Source organism: Ictalurus furcatus, chromosome 16 (genome assembly GCF_023375685.1).
Source record: "Ictalurus furcatus strain D&B chromosome 16, Billie_1.0, whole genome shotgun sequence".
In the NCBI taxonomy this organism is placed as follows: domain Eukaryota; kingdom Metazoa; phylum Chordata; class Actinopteri; order Siluriformes; family Ictaluridae; genus Ictalurus; species Ictalurus furcatus.
In genome coordinates this window covers 7,825,789-7,844,568 of record NC_071270.1, presented here as the reverse complement: position 1 = coordinate 7,844,568, position 18,780 = coordinate 7,825,789, and the positions used below count along the sequence as shown (strand labels likewise).

General features: G+C 41.2%; 1 protein-coding gene across 3 annotated transcripts in view; it reads left to right on the top strand.

Annotated features, from left to right (window-relative positions):
- The window catches only part of LOC128620580 (unconventional myosin-XVIIIb), a 117,887-nt gene that overhangs the window by 12,505 nt on the left and 86,602 nt on the right, over window positions 1-18,780 (top strand). For all 3 annotated transcript variants that reach the window (XM_053645742.1, XM_053645741.1, XM_053645744.1), the window contains exons 3-8: window positions 7,588-7,731; window positions 7,838-8,239; window positions 10,655-10,715; window positions 11,310-11,422; window positions 11,702-11,869; window positions 16,550-16,757. In XM_053645742.1, the coding sequence (XP_053501717.1) occupies window positions 7,588-7,731; window positions 7,838-8,239; window positions 10,655-10,715; window positions 11,310-11,422; window positions 11,702-11,869; window positions 16,550-16,757 (1,096 nt within the window). The remainder of the gene's footprint in view (window positions 1-7,587; window positions 7,732-7,837; window positions 8,240-10,654; window positions 10,716-11,309; window positions 11,423-11,701; window positions 11,870-16,549; window positions 16,758-18,780) is intronic.

Below are 18,780 nucleotides of genomic sequence, written 5' to 3'. Positions count from 1 at the left end.
AGTGCCACCTATGGGTAAGAAAATATAAAATACAAAACTTTGTAAGTGAACTCAGTATGTCTCCAGGGTCCAACATTAGTCTTGTGATGGTGCCCCCTAGCTGCCATTGTGTACGAGGCCCTGTAAATTCTTCTTTTTCTGGCTAGGGTATTTATGGCAGCCCATAGAGCTGTCTGGTAAAAAAAAAAAAAAAGTTGTGACATTTGGCACACTGATTGGGGACGATCTAAGAAACATTCTGACCAAATTTGCGACAAGTGCTGCCAATGATCTAGCACCACCATTGGGTCAAATTTGGGTCTAATTTGGAAATACGTTTATGGTCATGACTTTTGACCCGTGTGTCCAAAATTTATGAACCAAGTTCAGTTCAATGCAACCTATTATGTCAATTCCTATCTAATTAGATTTTCTGCCATCTTGGATTTTGTCAACAATTTTTTTCATTACTCCTCCTACAAATTATGTTCAATCATCACCAAATTCGGCACACTTCATCATCAGAGTAAGCATCATAAAAGTTATGAAAAGAATTTTGAATATACCAAACAATTTGTCCATAATGGGCCAACAAATCTGACAGTGAAGCCACCAAACAGGATGTGAGACTGTATCTCAGCAACGACTTTGTGCACACCTGAGGGTATACTATAAATTTTGTGCCAGCACCACCTTCTTACCAAAAGTTACAATAACGCTAATAAAATGCTTACATATAACTGCCATTTTTGCTATTCCTCCTCCAAATTTTGTCGAATCTTCACCAAATCTGGTTCACATCATCTTGAGACCTGTCTGAACAAAGATATCAAAGGAATATTGATATTCAAAACCATTCTCCTGTAACGTGTAGGCAAATGCAAAAAACAGGAGGTGAGTGTGTATCTCAGCACTGCATCTACATATAATCACAAAACTTGATAAGTATCTTCAGGACCAGGCTCTGAATGTACCCAAGATGTTTTGTGACTGTGCCACCTTGTGGACAAGGACTGTAACTGTACCATCTGCTTCCTCCAACCACCAGAGAGAGCCCTCACTTGAATACTGATCACACTCCATTTTCTTCTACAGTTAGTTCCTGTTTGCTATGTATAAAGAGCCATGTTTTACAACAACACATTGCAAAGAATTGGCAGTCTTACTGAGCATTTTTGCCATTTTTTGTCAAACACATTGCAAAGAATTGCCAGTCTTACTGAGCGTTTTTGTCATTGCTATTGTGACTGCTTCATATTATGACCTTTTGCCTGTTTATTGGACTTCATATTTATTGGATTATAGTTTTTGTCTTGTTTGCCCATTTGGACTGTCTATTTGATCCTCAACCTTTGCCTGTATTTTTGACCATCCTTTTGACTGTTGATTTGGATTTGTTAAACTTCTACAAATGGATTCAACTCCACCACCAAACCTGAGATATATTACAGAATACTTTGCCTGAAATTAATCCAGCAGAAGTATCACAGCTCCAGACCACCTATGCATACCAGAATGATATACTACAAGGGTTTCAAGGCCAACTCTCCAACCTACGAGCAGCCAGTGAACATCTAACCCAGAACATTTAATCACTCCTGTCAACCAAAGCTGAGTCCATAAAATTTGCGCTACCTGATACATTTGATGGTTCTGCTGTTAAATGCCAAGGCTTTCTACGTCAGTGTAGAATTTAATTTTCTAATCAACCAGAACTGTTTCATCAAGACACTACTAAATGTTCATTTATAATGATGCTGTTCACTGATAAAGCGCTGGATTGGGCATCAGTTGTGTGGGACAGTGATAATCAATTACAAACCTCTTTTGACTATTTTGCTAAGCAAATTCAAGGTGTCTTTCAATATCCTGTGGGAGGACAGGATATATCAGTACAGCTGTTGCACATATGCCAAAGCAATCGATCAGCAGCTGAGTACATCATCTGATTCAGAACATTAGCAGCTCAGAGTGGGTGAAATGATGGGGCACTAAAAATAGTGTTTCTAGAGGGACTTAACCATGAACTACAAGCAGAGTTATCACCATGGCTATTAAATTGTTATTCGTAATAGCCCTCACTCCAAACAATCCAAAATGGCTTCCATTTCCACTGAAGATGCTGCTCTCTCTATGTCTCAGTCCACAGAACCCATGCAAATTGGTTATACTAGAGAGTCACTAGAAGAACAACATTGTCATCTACAGGAACATCTATGCTTTTACTGTGGTCAACCCAACCATCAAAGCAATACCTTTCAACAAAGTCAACAACACCTTAAAGAAAAGTATAAATAATGAACACTCTGTCACTCCCTTTTGTCATAATTTCACTCTATCCATCTCCACTGAGATTTCTAATACGACAAACTATGTTTCAGCTCTAGTGGATTCTGGGGCTGTAGTCAATTTATTCCACAATAATCTTGTTCAGGAACTCAAAATCCCTATAATGCCATGCATCCCTTCAATTAATATTACAGCAGTTGACAATGAACCCATAGGACAGGGCATAACACGACAAACTGTCCCATGTACCCATGCGCCTTCTATTCTAGAAAACTCACGGTTACTGAAAGAAACTACAATGTGGGTAATAAAGAACTACTTTCCATGAAAGTTTCAATGGAGGAATGGAGACACTGGCTAGAGAGAGTGGATCATCCATTTCAAGTTAATCACTGACTATAAGAACTTGGAATACATCAAGAGTGCCAAGAGACTCAATCCACAACAAGCCTGTTGGTCTCTGTTTTTTTTTTTTTTTTTTTTTGCCAGATTCCAGTTCACAGTTACCTACCATCCTGGAAGCAAGAACAGCAAGGTAGACACTCTCTCTAGAAGGTATGACCCTACATACATTCAAAATAACCAAGTTTCCATCCTTCCCCCATAAGTGGTTGTAGCTCCCATTCTTTGGGACATCATGGAGATCCAATTGGCACAACAAACAGATCCTCCTCCACCTAAGTGTCCACCAGCCAAGCAGTATGTCCAAAGCAGTCTCCGAAAACATGTGATCCAATGGGTCCATAAATCTCTCAGCGCTGGACATCCAGGTATTCAGCGAACAATTACCTTAATGCACAACTCATTCTGGTGGGCAGACATAAATAAAGATGTTTCCTCATATGTCAAGTCTTGTCCAGTATGTGCTCAGTTGAAAACACCCAGAGAACTACCTGCCAGACTCCTGGAACTGCTACCCATTCCTCAGAGACCCTGGTCCCATCTATCAGTAGACTTTGCCAAAGATCTACCCAACTCCAACAATTTCACCACAATTCTTATTATCACTGACCATTTCTCAAAGGCTTGTCATTTAGTTCAACTGAAAGGTCTTCCCACAGCCATGGAAACAGCCACTGCACTGTTCCATCATGTGTTCCGGGTGTATGGATTACCAGAGGACACTGTCACAGACCGGGGCCCTCAGTTCATGTCAAAGGTATGGCAGGTACTTTGCAAACAGTTGGACATTAATGTCAGTTTAACCTCAGGCTACCACCCACTGGCTAACGGCCAAGTGGAAAGATTGAACCAGGAGATCGGAGATACCTCATGTAATACTGTAGTAGTGAACAATAGAGGTGGAGTGAATTCCTTCCATGGGCAGAATATGCCCAAAATTCATTAACTCATTCATCCACAGGACTTACCCCCTTTAAATGTGTGCTAGGTTATCAACCTCACATGTTCCCTTGGTCTGGTGAATCATCTGCGGTACTGGTGGTGGATGACTGGATTAGGAGGAGTGAATGGGTGTGGGACAGGATTCATGTGAGGCTCCAACGTGTCATTCATTCTGAAAGGATCCAGGCGGACCACCGGAGGCATCCCCACCCTAACTACTTGCCAGGCCAGAGGGTCTGGCTTTCCACAAGTGACCTGCATCTATGGATACCCAGCAGGAAGCTCAGTCCCAAATATGTAGGTCCATTTCTTATCATCACACAAATAAATCCTGTGACCTATAGACTTGAGTTTCCACTAATTACCGGATCTCTCGTTCATTGCATGTACCATTGCTGAAATCGGTCACCACCCTTGGAGATTGATGGAGATATGACCTTTTGACTGTTCATTGGACTTAATGTTTATTGGATTATTGTTTTTGTCTTGTTTGCCCATTTGGACTAACTATTTTGATCCTCGACCTTTGCCTGTATTTTTGACCAACCCTTTACCTGTTGATTTAGATTGATTAAACTTCTGCAAATGGATTCAAACCCACTACCAAGCTTGAGTTCATTAAAATAACAACTTTAAATTTTTTCCTTATATCATTTGAAGAGTTTGTACTAAATTCACAGTTCTTTTTTCCTATAATTCCCTGGGGTATGCTGATGTCAATGTCAATCAATCAAATCGATCAAATGTACTTCCTGACAACCATATTGGATTTTGTCAAAAACAGTTTTTTTTATTTTCATTACTTCTCCTTCAAATTATGTCCAGTCAACACCAAATTTTGCATACATCACTCTCAGGCCAACCTGGATAGATATTCCAACCAATTTGCCTATAATGTGCCAACAAATCTGATGGCAAAGCCGCCAAACAGGAAGTGAGACTTTATCTCAGCAACAACCTTGCACACTGACACAAATCTTGTTAGGCAGCTTCAGGACCATGACCTGAGGCTATGCAACAAATTTCATGACAGCAGAACTTACTGGTCAAAAGTTACAATAACATGCTGAAAATGCTTCCGTCTAGGTGCCACTTTTGCTAATTTTATCTAAACTTCACTTCACTAACTAAACTAAACTTTGGATCGCATCATCTTAAGACCGGTCTAAACAAATATTATCAAAGGAATTCTGATATTCAAAACTGTTCTCCCATATAGGGACTGGCAAATGTGTGAAACTATGCGCTCACCAAAGAAAGCTATGGGCTGAAACGTCTGTTAATTGGTCTCTTTTAATTCACTGATCATTGCACTTTTTCACTATGCAAGTTTAAAATAATAAATATATATATTTTGATAAGACCCCTGGTTTCATTCACTGTGTGGACAGCCTCTGCCTTGGAAATGTGTGAAACTACAAATTATTTTTGGATCACCTTGCCTATTCAGTGGTGCTTGAAACCTTTAGAATTTTCTATATTTCTGAATAAATATGACCTAAAACATCATCAGATTTTCACACAAGTCCTACAAGTAGACTTAGAGAACCCAGTTAAACAAATGAGACAAAAATATTATACTTGGTCATTTATTTATTGAGGTAAAGTGTCACGTAAGGAGGTTGTGGACTGATGCAAATGCAGATAAGAATTAGGCTATATTATAGGAGCATAACTTGAGCATAACTTGGCTGGCCGTGACATCGGCTTCAGGCGTGAGCAGAGCTTGGTTGGCTGTGACGTCGGCTTCAGGCGTGAGCAGAACTTGGTTGGCTGTGACGTCGGCTTCAGGCGTGAGCAGAACTTGGTTGGCCATGTCGTCTGCTTCAGGAAGGAGCAGAACTTGGTTGGCCGTGTCAGCAGACTAGGGCATGAGCAGAACATGGTTGGCCGTGTTAGCAGACTCGGGCGTAAGCAGAACTTGCTTGGCTGTGTCAGCAGACTCGGGCGTGAACAGAAATTGGTTGGCTGTGTCAGCAGACCTGGGTATGAGCAAAACTTGGTTGGCCGTGTGAGCAGAACTTGGTTGTCTGTGTCAGGGGGAGGCCATCTCTTCGACCTCAGACAGGAACTTGGCTTGGGAGGCCGTCTCTTCAACCTCGGACAGGAACTTGGCTTGGGAGGCCGTCTCTTCAACCTCGGACAGGAACTTGACTTGAGAGGCCGTCTCTTCGACCTCAGACAGGAACTTGGCTTGAACCTCATGGGTCTCGTGCTGGGGTTCTGGGGAGAAGGTCGCCATGGCGACCTCCGACTGAGGCTCTGGAGTTAAAACTACCTCGTGCATCTCAGGTTGGAGCTCTGGGGAGGAGAACTCCACATTGAGCTCCGGCTGGAGCTCAACAGGTGAGACCACCTCATGGGCCTCAGGCAGGAGCTCTGCTCTTTCTCTCTTGTGGAGCCATTTGTGGGCACGCCAGCTGCCCTTGAAACATTCCTGAGAACAGAAATATGATCCAGGTATTCCAAGATTACTGCACGTAGGACACTGTAGGGTGGCTTCTTTACGGCAGCCCTCGGTCTTGCATGCCTGTATCACCCCTACGGCCACCTTGTCAGCCTGGTGCTGGAGCTGAACTGTGGAGGTGGCCCTATTGATCCACTCATAAAAGGTTTAGAATGGCAAATCAGGCTTGCTCGTCACACTGACGACCAAAAGTTGATCCAGGTCTGCCCTGGACACCCAAACTCCTTCATAAATAGTTCCGCAAACTGAGTTATATTGTTGAGGGCACTTGAACCTGTACTGGTCAGATTGGGCTCCACCCAATCATGGGTTGGGCCATAAAGCCAGGACACAATGAACCCAAGCCACTGCCTCTTGTCCGGCTTGGGGTTCACCAGGCTCGAAAAGTACATTTGGCAGTGGAACATGAACTGCCTTGGGTAGCTGTACAATCCATACTTCGGGTCTGGGAATTCTATGTCCATCCACTGGGGAGACTGGAATGACATGAATGGTGTCCAGACATTCCTATGTACACTGGTGTGATGCTCTCCTCGCTCTCCTGCTGCATCCATAGTAGGCAAAGTATTCTGTCACGTAAGGAGGATGAGGATGGATGTAAATGCAGATAAGAGTTTTATTATTGGAGATATAGGCAGACAAATCCAAATCATGAAACAATAGCATGGTCAAAACAGGCAAATGGTCAGGCTATCAGCAAACAGGATAAACTAGACTAAGACAAGACTCAAATAAGGAGGACAAGAACCCGATCAAAACCATGAAACATAAAGCTAGGAATAAAGGCTTGGTATGTGCATGTGCGTGTGTGGGAAGTGTAGTCCTCTTCGGCCATGTTTGTAGTTTGTGGTGGATCCTGGGAAATGGAGTCACTGGTTTGCTGTGATATGACATAAAGAATCCAATGTTACACGTCTGTGAGTGGTAAAAGTATGCAGACCTTTTGATTTCAGTATCTGGTGTGACCCCCTTGCAGCAATAACTGTAAGGAAATATGGAAAATCTTAAAAGGTTCACAAACATTCAAGCTCCACTGTAGTTATGGCTCTGCTTTCCTATGATTGCTTATGAAACAATTGTACCATGTCTGTGAATGAGCGGCTCACAGAGTCTTGGTGCTTGGCCCCTGAAAATGCTGCTTGCAGCTTTAATTTCTGTTGTATTTTCCTTCTTTTTTTAAGTTTTCTTTTCTTTTTGTGCATCTTATTTCTCAGTTTTCTTTTGTATAATGTGTAATAAATGTAAACAGCTAGGCAGTAGACTTAGTATTATAATGTTCTAGCTGGATGAAAGGGCAGATAAAGCCTTATAAATACTAAGGTTTCAAATTGACATTAATGGTGTTATTTTCTGTGCTTTAATTATTGGTTTGTTTTTGTATTTCATTTAACACTTTGTCAGTATCAGAGTGTTTTATTTTCATGTGAGTGACTATGTATAAACTATGTTTGTATGTATGAATAAGGTATCTTTTAACTAGGGCTCCTTTTATTCCTGACTGTGTGCAGATCAAGAATGAGAAGAAGCCGCTGCCGGCTACTCAACCTCCCCCTCCTCTTTCTGTTGTACCCGGAGGATTCCTTAAGCAACTTGTGAGAGAGACAGAGAAGGAGACAAGACTGAAAGAACCCGAGCTCAAGGAAGAAAAGGCGGTGACAAACTGCTCAGTTTCTCAGTTTTGAGTAATTTGATTGTGTCTTGATCTTGTGAAGATGTTCTTCACCCTTGTGAGAACACTTTGATTTTTCCCCATTACAGCCAAGCAAACTAAGTGAGAACCTAGTCCAGCAGTTCCTGCTTCCAGACCAAACTCCACCCATCTTGGAGGCAGAGATAGCCCTCAGGGCAGAGCAAATGGTCAGTGCTGCCTTGTGGGAGAGAAAAACATCCTCCCCAAAACAGATCCCAAGTCCAGACTCCATGAACCAGAAAGACGACTTCAGAGTCAGTACACCAGTGGTCAGTGACCATAAACATGAGAACGGCTCCAACATATCAAAGTTTCCAGAGGTGTCAGTGGAACAAGAGAATCCGAAAGAACAAGCGATGGCACAACTGGATGTGAAAGAGGTTAAGGAAGAGAAGATCAGAGAAGTGAGGCAAGAGCCAGAGGGACATCTTGCTGATAGCACTCTAACAGAGGAAACCAAGAGACTTGTGGTAGGTTGTGTTAAAACAACACACATGAATTTTGTGCCTAGACTTACAGTGAAGCATTTCAATTAACTGAGGCAACTGAGCTTGGTTAATAATTTTGAAGACATTTAATGAAGACCCACAGATGAGGCTATTCCAGTTGTCTAGACTTGCTACTAAAACTTTCACAGACTGGAATAGATGTATGGATATCTGAAAATTGCTGGTTCAGCATTTGTCACATACCAAATTATACAATGGTACATAAAGTTTTTATTACTCTAATCATTTATTTAAAAACAAAAAACAAAACAAAACATAATTTTGATTATATAAGAAGTATACAATTGATTTGTAGTATTCATGAGTGTTTAAAGTTGAAAAAACTGTTAAGAATTCTGAACATCCTGTTAATCATCTCTAAAAAAAAAAGAAAAGTTTTTTAACAGCTTACACCTATTGGACTTTTTTGTCAGTGGTTATGAGAGTTTATACCATTTGAGTATGTGTGTGTATGTATGTATGTGTGTGTATATATATATATATATATATATATATATATATATATATATATATATATATATATATATACACACATACATACACACACACAGTATCTCACAAAAGTGAGTATACCCCTCACATTTTTGTAAATATTTGATTATAACTTTTCATGTGACAACACTGAAGCAATGACACTTTGCTACACTGTAGTGAGTGTACAGCTTGTGTAACAGTGTAAATTTGCTGTCCCCTCAAAATAACTCAACACACAGACATTAATGTCTAAACCACTGGCAACAAAACTGAGTAGGCCCCTAAGTGAAAATGTCCAAATTGGGCCCAATTAGCCATTTTCCCTCCTGGTGTCATTTGACTTAGTTAGTGTTACAAGGTCTCAGGTGTGAATGGGGAGCAGGTGTGTTACATTTGGTGTCATCGCTCTAAACTCCCTCATACTGGTCACTGGAAGTTCAACATGGCACCTCATGGCAAACAACTCTCTGAGGATCTGAAAAAAAGAATGGTTGCTCTACATAAAGATGGCCTAGGCTATAACAAGATTGCCAAGACCCTGATACTGAGCTGCAGCATGGTGGCTAAGACCATACAGTGGTTTAACAGAGCAGGTTCCACTCAGAAAAGGCCTTGCCATGGTCAACCAAAGAAGTTGAGTGCAGTGCTCAGCGTCATATCCAGAGGTTGTCTTTGGGAGATAGACGTATGAGTGCTGCCAGCATTGCTGCAGAGGTTGAAGGGGTGGGGGGTCAGCTTGTCAGTGCTCAGACTATACGCCGCACACTGCATCAAATTGGTCTGCATGGCTGTCTTCCCAGAAGGAAGCCTCTTCTAAAGATGATGCACAGGAAAGCCCGCAAACAGTTTGCTGAAGAAGCAAACTAAGGACATGGATTACTGGAACCATGACCTGTGGTCTGATGAGACCAAGATAAAGTTATATGGTTCAGATGTTGTCAAGCGTGTGTTGCGGCAACCAGGTGAGGAGTACAAAGACAAGTGTGTCTTGCCTACAGTCAAGCATAGTGGTGGGACTGTCATGGTCTGTGGCTGCATGAGTGCTGCCAGCACTGGAGAGCTACAGTTCATTCAGGAAACCATGAATACCAACATGTACTGTGACATACTGAAGCAGAGCATGATCATTATGCAGTATTCCAGCATGATAACGACCTCAAACACACCTCCAAGAAGACCACTGCCTCGCTAAAGAAGCTGAGGGTGAAGGTGATGGACTGGCCAAGCATGTCTCCAGACCTAAAGCCTATTGAGCATCTGTGGGGCATCCTCAAACGGAAGGTGGAGGAGCACAAGGTCTCTAACATCCACCAGCTCCATGATGTCGTCATGGAGGAGTGGAAGAGGACTCCAGTGGCAACCTGTGAAGCTCTGGTGAACTCTATGCCCAAGAGGGTTAAGGCAGTGCTGGAAAATAATGATGGCCACACAAAATATTGACACTTTGGGCCCAGTTTGGACATTTTCACTTAGGGGTGTACTCACTTTTGTTGCCAACAGTTTAGACATTAATGGCTGTGTGTTGAGTTATTTTGAGGGGACAGAAAATTTACACTGTTATACAAGCTGTACACTCACTACTTTACATTGTAGCAAAGTGTCATTTCTTCAGTGTTGTCACATGAAAAGATATAATCAAATATTTACAAAAATGTGAGGGGTGTACTCACTTTTGTGAGATACTGTACATATCAGCTGCTTTACGTGCTCATCCTCATGGACTGCACCAGATTTGTCAGTTCTTGCTGGGAGATGTTACCCAACTCTTCTACCAAGGCGTTTGCAAGTTCTCAATCAAGTCTGAGGGGACACATGGTTACATGTAATTTTCCATTGCAAGGATGATCAGCTGTCCCTCCTGTCTTAATCTCTCTCTCTCTCTCACTTACGCACACTCTGCAGAGGGATGTTTGGTATGAAGCTGGTACAGTGTGGTACGCGCATAAAAATGGCTTCACCCTTGGTGAGTTATTATAGCATATAAACATACTCACTTGTTTCAAGAGAGGAACTTATTTTTTTGTTATTGTGTCAGTACATTTGTACATGTACATTTTGTGCAGAATACAGTGATACATAAGGAGGCAGTGTCTACTAATGGGTTTTATATTCTGAGTTTGGTGCACTAGAGTATTTCAGTTTGCTATAGTGTTACATTATTACTTATTGAGACGTGGTACTGTAAAGCAAATTATATTTACAGCTACCCTTATTCACTGTTGTCTTCTGTTTTAAAGCTTTTGACTTCCATTGGCCTTAGCTGCATTCAACATGTGTCAAACAGCAAAAATGATATGTAATATGTCAGATTGAAATTTTATTTTTTTACCTGGTCTAATTAAATTCATGATGAGATAGCTCATTAATTGTTTAGCCGAGTTCAGACAAAAATATTTTAGGGATGCTGCTGCTGATGAAGTCTACTTGGATGAAATATTGCAGAAACAAAAATATCAACCTTAATCTAGAACATCTGAAGGAAAACCTAGAATAAGACCTAAATCCCGAACATACTCTCTTTGTATGTTTTTGTATATGTATGATTTGTAACAAACAGCCACTCAGATGAAGCCAGATGAGGGCACACCTGAGCTCCCTTATGGGAAAGTGAGGATTCAACTCCACACAGATGGCTCTGTACATGATGTCACACAGTACGAGATCGAAAAGGTGAACCTTTTACCCTGCTTTCTATATTGGTATAATTTGTCCAATTCTAAACATTTACTAAAAGTGGAACAACACTAAAAGGTTTTTATGTGCATATGTTTATTGTATTGAATGAACATAAAATATTTTAAATATATCACAAAGTGATGCAGTGAATAGAACAGGAGGATTAAACACTATAGATTTAAAAACACCTACACATAGTATTTTGACTTTATTTAACTGTGTATTACAATCCTTCACATTTTTATGGTGGATATGTTGGTTTTCTGTCCCCAGCTGAACCCACCAGAGCTGGACCTTTGTGAGGACTTGAGTCAATTAATGAGTGTGAATGAGTCAAGCATCCTGCACACTCTGGCCAGCCGAGCCAAAGCCCACATGGCCCTAACACAGGCTGGACCAAACCTGTTGGCCCTCTGGCCTCCATTAGCAACACCTGGCAAGGTATCTTTCAATTAAATTCAATTCAATTCAGTTTTATTTGTATAGCACTTTTAACAATGGACATTGTTCCAGAGCAGGTTTACAGAAATATATAAATTCAGGGTATAGATTTTAAATGAATTTATCCCTAATAAGTAAGCCAGAGGTGATGGTGGCAATGAAAAACTCCCTGTGATATGAGGAAGAAATCTTGAGAGGAACCAGACTCAAATGGGAACTCATCCTCATCCTGGTGACAAGGGATAGTGCAATTATAAATAAATCCTTTCTATAACAATGTACCACATGGTCAAATAGTGTAATTGTGTAACCAGGAAATTCATTACAGTTTTCACATGAAGTCTGTTGCATAGTCCTAAGCCATCATAGCATAACTGTTCATATGAATAGTGGTCCAAAGCAATCTTCATGGTTTTTAAGTGGTACCATCCTCAGTAATCTCAATGATCTTTAGGCTGTTCATGTGCGGCCATCCTCAGCAGCAGTGAGTGATTTCCAATTGATGAGAACTCCATCCAGAAGTAGGGCATCAGGATGGATCAGGCAGGTCCAGAGAGAAGAAGGGATCAGGATCAATGGCATTGTAGGATTATGATGTGTAGCTTGAGAGAGAGAGACAGAGAAAGAGAAAGAGAGAGAGAGAGCGTGCATTAAGTATGCTATTTGTCCCATAATGGTTAAGGACAATGTGCTTTGTGTGCAGAGTGAAAGCAGGGACCCCGGTAAGACTAGTTATGACATCATAACTAAAAGGGAGGGCAGGGAGGAACACAAACATGTGGGCTCCCTGGGACATAAAGCAGCCAGCCACTCCACCGTCAACAAACCTGAGTGAACGTTGAGTGAACCTGAGAGTTGAGGAGGCGACAGCATCAAAACTTTCCAGTTCACCACAACACTCTTTGCCTGTGAGCCCTCCAGATCTGCTCCTTTAACTAAGAAAAAACTATTCACAAAAGGCTTGAATACACAAATGTATTTTCAGCCTGGACTTAAACACTGAGACTGTGTCTGAGTCCCGAACACTAATTGGAAGGCTGTTCCATAACTGCGGGGCTTTGTAAGAGAAAGCTCTACCCCCTGCTGTAGCCTTCACTAATTGAGGTACAACAAATTGCCTGCCGCTTTTGATCGAAGTAGACATGGTGGATCATAAAAGACCAAAAGTTCACTCAGGTACTGTGCCCATTCAGTGCTTCATAGGTCAATTCTAGTATTTTATAATCAATGCGAAATTTGCTTTTGAGCCAATGCAGTGTGTATAAGATGGGTGATGAAGTCCTATCTTCTGGTTCAAGTAAGGTCTCTTGCAGCTGCATAGTGGACTAACTGGAGCTTGTTTATGCACCCACTGGAACAGCCAAACTGTAAGGCATTACAATTGAGTTCCAGAAGAAGCAAAGTGCACAGAGTAGAGGTATAAGTGCCAGAGTAATTTTATTTATTTATTTATTTATTTATTTATTTGTATGGGTTGGTTGGGTGTTCACGGAAGAGGTGGTCTTTAGCTGTTTTTTGAAGATGGTGAGAGATTCTGCAGTCCAGATTGTGGTTGGAAGTTCATTCCACCACTGAGGAACAGTTAGTTTGAATGTTCTTGAAAGGGACCTTGAGCCACGCTGAGTGGGTACTACTAAGCGTCAGTCGTTGATTGATTGAAGATTGCGTGAGGGAACGTAAGCCTTCAGAAGAGAGTTGAGGTAGGAGAGTGCTGTTCCAGACAAGGTCTTGTAGGTGAGCATCAAGGCCTTGAATTTGATGCGGGTGGATACAGGAAGCCAGTGGAGGGAGATGAAGATGGGTATGACATGGGTTCTCTTGGGCTGGTTGAAGATGCAGTGTGCTGCTGCATTCTGAATCATTTGAAGGGGTTTGATGGAGCTGGCCGGGAAGCCCGAGAATAGTGAGTTGCAGTAGTCCATTGATGTCATAAATGCATGTATAACCATTTTCAGGTCCTTCTTAGAGAGCATTTTCTTGATTTTAGCAATAGGAGGCATGGGAGGTATGCCAGGAAAAAGCCTTTACTGTCTAAAAAGAACATTAGAGCAAGACTACAGTTGGCCAATGAGCATATATGTAAAGACCAGGCCTTTTAGAATAATGTGCTAGAATAGGCCTTTTAGAATAATGTGGTCAGATGAATCAAAAATAGAGTTGTTTGGCCACAGTAACAGCAGACATGTTTGGCACAGACCAAAAAAGTACCCAATATCAACTGTGAAGCATGTTGGTGGAAATGTTATGGTTTAGGGTTGCTTCGCTGCCTTAGGGACTGGACAGCTTGGACTCATCGATTCAACTAAAAATTCTGCATCATATCAAAGAGTGCTTGAAGATAATGTGAGATCATGTGGCACGTCCCCCCCCCCTTCCATATTGCAGGAGACCAGGTATAATGATTATCAATATTCTATATAAAATTTATCTATATATAACCTAAGCTATAATCTCTTTTGATAGACAGACAGATAGATAGATATTTTTTTTGCTTTTGTGTTTTTGTACTTTTTTAAAATGACTTTTCATAACTTTTATCCTTTTTTAAATAACTTTTATTACTTTTATAAAACTATATAATGGACAGGTATGGAACATGAATGATCAAAAACGTTTCTGAACACTATAACTACTTTGAACAAGAGAACTAGGTTGTAATAATGTGTACTATTTTACATGTAAAACATGTTGCATTCCATTCGTCTTGCATTCTAAAAACATTCGCAAATGAATGATGTAAATTGGGATGAAGGGCGCAGATATAATTGTGAAGCCTTGTTTATACTTTCGCCTGATACTTTCACCTGGCTCCGCGCCACGAGCCTCCGCGGACTGCGCGCATACCTCCCCAAACGGACGAGGCGTTTATACTTGATGCGTTCGCTGTTGTAATATTCTTTGAAACAAAAGGGGGTGACTATAAGTAATCATCCTATAAATCAACAGGAAATAGCTAAGACAAGACATAGCTTGTCTGAACAACCATAGCAATGCTTACAAACATGATGTCTCGTGTGTAGTTGCTGAATGCTGAGGAGGAATTGTTGTGTTTGTTGTTGATGATATTTGTTTTCAATACACTTCACTAAAACCCACAGAATAAAAAAAAGAGCAAAGAATCATATAAGAATCATATAAAACCCAGTAAACCTTGAGATTATTACGTCACATTACAACAACATAGAGCTATAAATATGAGAACATGTATAAAAATAAATTGAACAATCTATTTTTTTTATTCATTTCATTAAGTTTTTTATTAAACATTTGATTAAGACCTTTAATTTAATTAAATAGACTTATTATTTATTTATATTATTTATTGTAGGCTCATTCTGTAAATTTCAGCAATTACTGTAGACAGCAAAAAGTGGGTGCTTCCTGTAAATGTCATTTCTCACATTTACAAAATCAGGTTATTATGTTCGCCCATCAGTGCAAATGTCTCTATTTATAAAGACAAAAGAATGAGGTTTAATCACTGTCTGATGGTGTAGTGTAGTGACTGTGTTTATTTGTGAAGATACTGATTAATGAAAACATGGTACACCCCCCAATCATAGAGATGCCTGTACAATCGTACCTTTCAGCAAGAGCTGCATTGAAGTCATTCATTTTCGGATGCGGCGCCGCACGGCAAGTTAAGAAAAATGCTGTGCATACCACCACGCGAAATGAGGACTTGCGCACTGAACGCGCTCGACTGTCCACGCCACAATTTTTGCTGCATGCTCCCTCACGCTATTGCGGATGCGTTGAGTATAAACCAGGCTTAAGTGTAGAGAAGACCTCATGCTTGCAGGACAGTGCTGGCAACATTTAGAAAGTTGCTAAAGTTTGTCCAAAAAGTTGCTAGATTTGTAGTTAGGAAAATTTTTTTATTTTTTTTTGCAAAGAAAAGTCATTAAGTTGGCAACATTGGTCTGCTCTGACAGCTAGATAAAAGGCAGGCTAAGCTCCGCTTCTACTCCAGAAAAAAGAAAATGCAAAGGGAGAGTGAGTGCGGAGCTTTTCATTTATGCATATTCTATTTGAAAAGCAATAAAATACACAGAATACCCAGATGATGCCCTGTCTGTGTTTTTTTCTTGAAAACAATTTGCCCCCCTTCCGATCTTTCTCCGTGCCCCACCAGGGGGACACGCCCCCCGTGTTGAGAACCACTGGCCTGGGTAAAATGCCACACTGAAATATTGTCTGATGAGCATATTTCTGAACAACTTTCAAGAATGCATAAAAACACAGAGCTTTACAAAGTGTTTAGCGAGCATCTCAATGAGATGGGCTTTAATTCCTCTGTGGAACATATAAATTGGATAAATTATATTAACTACAGCTAAAAAGAAAGCCACAATAAGCAAAGCAGCTGTCTATTCATCTTGATGTATGACCACTATGGATGGAACCCTGGAACATAAGCAGACACACTTTGACCAATGAGAGGACAGTTTACTCACATGTGACTTGCATAAACGCATTTTGGTACGCTTTGAAATGTTGCCTTGTGAAAGTGAACAAACCAAATAGAAAATGCAATACTGTAACAATTTAAGTCCCTGTTTCAGAGCAAAGCACAGATCTACAGGTCTGAAAAGCCCTTAGATGTCTTAGATCTTTGTTTTAAGTTTATGCTTGTAATTTCTCTGTCTGTATTTTTCTGTCCCACTTTCTCTTTGTTAGGGGCTCCGAACCCATCACTGGGACAAATGGGAAGCTCCTTCTCTCCTGCATGCAATGGTACACAAGGTTTATATGTCTATGGTGAGCCAAAGGAGGGATCAGAGTGTGGTGGCCCTGGGTCGTAGTGGCACAGGAAAGACTACCTTGTGCCAAGCTTTTGCCCAGGAACTTCTCAAACACGCTGGCACAGAAGGAGAAAACGTTACATGTGAGTTTATCTTCCATAACTTAATGCATTTGTGGAGTAAAATGGGCAGTAATGCCAAAAGCACATACTGCTCATAACCAGTATACTGAACACTCATTCCACGGCTCAGGTGTGCTAGAAGCATGATAAGAACAAAACAATGAAAGATAAAGCTGGAAAATATTACTGACAAATGACTGCACCATGATTTGTAAATGTACTTTGACTTGTATTTAAACAAAAAAACATATAAAGACAAGGTATTTGTTTTACCTAATCAACTGCACAGTTTTTTTTATATTAATGTTTATTTTGAAATTGATGCATGCAACACATTCCAAAAAGTTGGGACAGAGCAATTTAGGGCTAATAGCAATGTGACAAGTTGAAATAAGAAGGTGATGTGAAACAGGTGAGGCAATCGTCTAATCATAGTATATAAGGAGCCTCCAAAAAAGGCCTAGTCCTTCAAGAGCAAGGATGGATTGAGGCTCGCCAATCTGCCAACAGATGCATCAGAGAATAATCCAACACTTTGAGAACAATATTCCTTAAAGACAAATCGGTAGGATTTTGAGCACTTCACCTCCTACAGTGCACCATATAATGAAAAGATTCAAGGAATCCGGTCAAATCTTGGTATGTAAAGGGCAAGGCCGAAAACCACTTCTGAATGCATGTGATCTCAGATGTCACTGTCTTAAAAACCGTCATGAGTCTGTAATAGATATTCTGACATGGGTTCGGGAATACTTTGGTAAAACTTTGTCAGCCAACACCATTTGCCGCTGCATCCTCAGATGCAAGTTAAGGCTTTACTATGCAAAGCAGAAGCCATACATCAACACTGACCGACTTCTCTGGGCTTGGCCTCATCTGAGCTGGACAGTAACACAGTGGAATCGTGTTTTGTGGTCCGACGAGTCAACAGCCGTTGTGTTCTCCAGGCCAAAGAAAAGGACCATCCAAGCTGTTATCAGCGTCAGGTCCAAAAGCCAATGTCTGCCATGGTATGGGGGTGTGTCAGTGCCCATGGCATGGGTAACTTGCACATCTGTGAGGGCACCATTAATGCAGAAAGATACAGTATCTCACAAAAGTGAGTACACCCCTCACATTTGTGTAAATATTTGATTATATCTTTTCATGTGACAACACGGAAGAAATGACACTTTGCTACAATTTAAAGTAGTGAGTGTACAGCTTGTATAACAGTGTAAATTTGTTGTCCCCTCAAAATAACTCAACACACAGCCATTAATGTCTTAACTGCTGGCAACAAAAGTGAGTACACCCCTAAGTTAAAATGTCCAAATTCGCCCCAAAGTGTCAATATTTTGTGTGGCCATCATTATTTTCCAGCACTGCCTTAACCCTCCTGGGCATGGAGTTCACCAGAGCTTCACAGGTTGCCACTAGAGTCCTCTTCCACTCCTCCATGATGACATCACGGAGCTGGTGGATGTTAGAGACCTTGTGCTCCTCCATCTTCCGTTTGAGGATGCCCCACAGATTCTCAATAGGCTTTAGGTCTGGAGACATGCTTGGCCAGTCCATCACCTTCACCCTCAGCATCTTTAGCAAGGCAAAAGTCGTTATCATGCTGCAATACTGCCCTGCGGCCCAGTCTCCGAAGGGAGGGGATCATGCTCTGCTTCATGTCACAGTACATGTTGGCATTCATGGTTCCCTCAATGAACTGTAGCTCCCCAGTGGTGGCAGCACTCATGCAGCCCCAGACCATGACACTCCCACCACCATGCTTGACTGTAGCAAGACACACTTGTCTTTGTATTCCTTACCTGGTTGCTGCCACACACGCTTGACAACATCTGAACCAAATAAGTTTATCTTGGTCTCATCAGACCACAGGACATGGTTCCAGTAATCCATGTCCTTAGTCTGCTTGTCTTCAGCAAACTGTTTGAGGACTTTCTTGTGCATCATCTTTAGAAGATGCTTCCTTCTGGGACGACAGCCATGCAGACCAATTTGATGCAGTGTGCGGCGTATGGTCTGAGCACTGACAAGCTGACCCCCCACC